General features: G+C 36.6%; 1 protein-coding gene across 1 annotated transcript; it reads right to left on the minus strand.

The window, feature by feature from the left end:
* Window positions 1–208: 208 nt before the first annotated feature.
* LOC110880674 (zinc finger MYM-type protein 1-like) lies at window positions 209–1,919 on the minus strand. The gene is made up of 3 exons (XM_022129148.1): window positions 1,618–1,919; window positions 306–1,530; window positions 209–226 (listed from the first exon to the last, which is right to left on the minus strand). Exons 1-3 carry the CDS (start codon window positions 1,917–1,919, stop codon window positions 209–211), a joined length of 1,545 nt encoding a protein of 514 aa, XP_021984840.1.
* Window positions 1,920–3,540: the final 1,621 nt, after the last annotated feature.

Genomic DNA, 3,540 nt, shown 5'->3' on the forward strand with positions numbered 1-3,540 from the left:
AGCCATTGGTTTGAGTCAGCAAGGATACAATCCCAAAGGGTCGGAATCAGTGGCGGAGCTTGACCAAAAGTTTCGAGGGGGCGTAAAGTGATGGGTCTCAAATTTTTTTTTCCTATCGTTATGTTTCGGGTCGGGTCGGGTCAGGTCGGCTATTCGATTCAAGTCGGGTCAAATAATAATAGTTCCAAATAAAACTAGAAAAAATCACTCATTCAAACAACCCGTTCTTGCACATAGAAAAACTAAATATTGTATAACAAACAAAAGACTTATATATATATATAAGTATATGAGATAAATGGAACCTGGATGAAGAATAACAACTCAGCCCGACGACCTTTAAGATTTTTGAATTCATCAATTATGTCTTCTGAATCAAACTTATCATCAATTTCTTTTTCTATGTAAATCACCAAGCTATTTGTGAGATATTCATCTGCCATTTTATTGCAAAGGCGATTCTTGAATATTTTCATTGCTGAAAATCCCAACTCTGTTGTTGCAGTTGAAACTGGAAGTGTCAAGATTAGCCGAACCACTCTATCAACCAAAGCGTACTCCTCTCGTTTGTTAGTTTTCACAATAGTTTTGCATAGATCAGAAAGAGTTGATACACTACTTAGCCTGATATTCTTTGATAATTCAACATTAAAAAGCTCTAACTGTCTTCGTAACCCAGTGATCTCTTGGTCCGTAAAATCTTTAGGATAAAACTTCTCAACTAGAAGACAAATCTGATCAACGTTAATCACTTTTGAAACTAGACTAGAACTAAGAGATAACAACTCAATCGTGCGCTCATTGAATCTACTATTTAACTCATGTATTTGTTTATCCAATGTGGATGTAAACAGATCTACTCGGTAATAATGTTCAAATGTAAATTGAAGATCGTTTTTACGAGCCCGATACCGAGTAGATGTAAATGGAGCTTTCATATCCGGAACTTCTATTAAATGTTTGTTACAAAACAAAGTAACTTCTTTAATTAAAGAATCCCATCCATCGTTTCTGTAATTATTTAGAGTAATCTTTGTTGCCGAAACTAATTCCATGGCATTCAGAATTTCTTGGGATTTCCTTTGTAATGCTTGAGAAAGTATTTCGGTTTTTCCCATTACTTTCTCTATCAAGTGAAGAATAAAGACAAACTCAAATGATTGCATGTTACGCCAAGCTCCTTCAGCATCTCCACGTTGAGCAAAAGTAGTATGAGCTACGTCATCAATTATTCCTGCGAGAACAACACGAGTGGCATCAAACATCTTAATCAAACTACAAACGAAGTTATAGTGAGACCCCCAACGAGTATCACCAGCTCTTCTTAATGTCCCAAGTTGATTCTGTCCTTTCCCCGAATTGATTTCACCCAGTTCCAATAACTTTTCAACCTCACTTGCCTTTGCCTTTTGTAATTCATCATGTCGCTTACTAGAAGTACAAACCACATTAACTATGTCAACTAAGTATGTAAAGAATTTGTGTACTGGAATAACTTCCCTTGAAGCACAAACCAAGGCAAGTTGTAACCTGTTAGCAAAAAGCAAAACCGTAATAAGCATAAAAGTATTTTAGTCAAACTGAATAATGAAAGAAAAAAATAACCAAGTAACTAACCTATGAGCAAAGCAATGAATATAATACACATAAGGACATTCTTCAAGAACAAGTGCTTGTAATCCGTTCCATTTCCCTCTCATATTGCTAGCACCGTCATAACCTTGCCCACGAATTTTACTAACATCAAACTGATAATGCAAAAGTTGTTTCCACAAACTTGTTTTTAGGGTTGCTGATAAAGTATCCCTAACATGAACCAAATCCAAGAACCTTTCTTGTATCATCCCTTCTTCATCAACAAATCTCACAACTATGGCCATTTGCTCTTTCTTTAACTCATCTCGTGACTCATCAACCATGACACAAAAGGCCGAATCCCCCACTTCACTACGAATATGCTTTCGAATTTTATTTGCAATAATACTAAGAATTTCTTTTTAAATATCTCCAGAAGTATACTTTGCATTATAAGGAGCATTCTCTAGTATAACCTTTGAAACTTCATCATTATAAGAAGCAAGAAGTGTTAGCAATTCCAGAAAATTACCTCGATTTTTAGAACTAGCAGATTCATCATGTCCTCGTAAAGCACAAGCTTGGTATGTCAACCAACGAACTACTTCAACAGTAGTCTTTAATCGTAAACGGTTCTTCATAATTGTTAGTGCATTACGTCTATTGACTTCGTCTTGCATCATGTAATAAAATAGGATAGATTAGAATAATCAGTGCACGAGGTTCGAGAGTCGAAGATGAGTGGTTATACAAGAGGTTTCGCTCATATGGACAATGTCCATAAAAGCAAAACTACTTGTAAAAGGTTTCACTCATATGGACTTGTCCATATAAGCGAAACTATCACTACTATATATAGGTGCATTGTTTGTTCATTTGGCAACGGATCTGGAACTTGTAACGAAGTGCTGCCAAATTTCTTTCAGGTTGTAAACGTTGTTAAATCAATCAAAGAAACAAAAAAATTAGTTTGAGCGTCCGTTTCACTGATTCCGCCTTTGAATCGGATAAACAACTCTTCTGATTGACTCATTCGGGTTCTACAACGATCCTACAAGTGGTATCAGAGCACAGGAGGAAGAGTTTAGCTCAATTGGATCTGTTTTCTGTCTTCTACACCTTCTTTTTCAATCTGACCAAGTTTTCACAGTTGAAATTGGCCAAATTGTTCACAGAATGTGTATTAGTGGATATTAACAAAGCCTTGAAAGTTACAGGACAAAATTCGGACTATAAATGACCAAAATTGGACTTCGAACAGGTTTCGCTTTTACGGACAGTGAATAGTTTCGCTCCAAAGGTCATAAAGTTCTGGTTTTGTGTCATCAAAGACACTAGGTTTCGCTCGAAAGACACCTGGTTTCGCTTATTTGACAACATAGTTCCGCTTATTTGACAGCTGGTTTCGCTCATATGTCCAGCTAGTTCTGCTTTTAAGAACATGGAGGTTTCGCTACAAACTATTTGTTAGTTTCGCTCGAGTGAACATAAGTGGTTTCGCTTTTGTGAACGTTGAAGTTTCGCTCATTCGGTCAAGTTGGCTGTTTCGCTCAATTGATCCAATAAGGTTTCGCTTATTGATCCAATAAGGTTTCGCTTATTCGGTCCAATAAGGTTTCGCTTATTTGGTCATCAAGAAGTTTCGCTCATTTGGAAGTGACTTAGTTTCGCTTTTGTGGCACTTTGTTTGAAGTTTCGCTCGGAAGTGAACTTTTTCGCGTCAAGATCATTTCACGACAATCAAGTATCGGTTTATTTCAGAATATTTGATATTGCTTAAACTGATAGTTTGTGTTTATTTGAGTTTTGTCTCAGGTTTGAAGATTAAAGTGAGAGTTGTCAAAGTGGAAGCTAAAGCAATGACTACTGAAGTAACAGTTACTCGTGAAGAAAGACATGCACGTATGAGATTGGATGATGTGTATGATGCTTACAAAGAAGCAACACTAGCAGGAAGGTGGAGCA

Source organism: Helianthus annuus, chromosome 11 (genome assembly GCF_002127325.2).
Source record: "Helianthus annuus cultivar XRQ/B chromosome 11, HanXRQr2.0-SUNRISE, whole genome shotgun sequence".
Taxonomy (NCBI): domain Eukaryota; kingdom Viridiplantae; phylum Streptophyta; class Magnoliopsida; order Asterales; family Asteraceae; genus Helianthus; species Helianthus annuus.

What these genes read in the sequence shown, in the direction of transcription:
- LOC110880674 (XM_022129148.1), bottom strand. Translation starts at nt 1,919, where the DNA reads ATGGTTGATGAGTCACGAGATGAGTTAAAGAAAGAGCAAATGGCCATA. An exon ending in ATTCATTGCTTTGCTCATAG is followed by an intron (nt 1,531 to 1,617) that starts GTTAGTTACTTG and finishes TTTTGCTAACAG; the next exon opens with GTTACAACTTGCCTTGGTTT.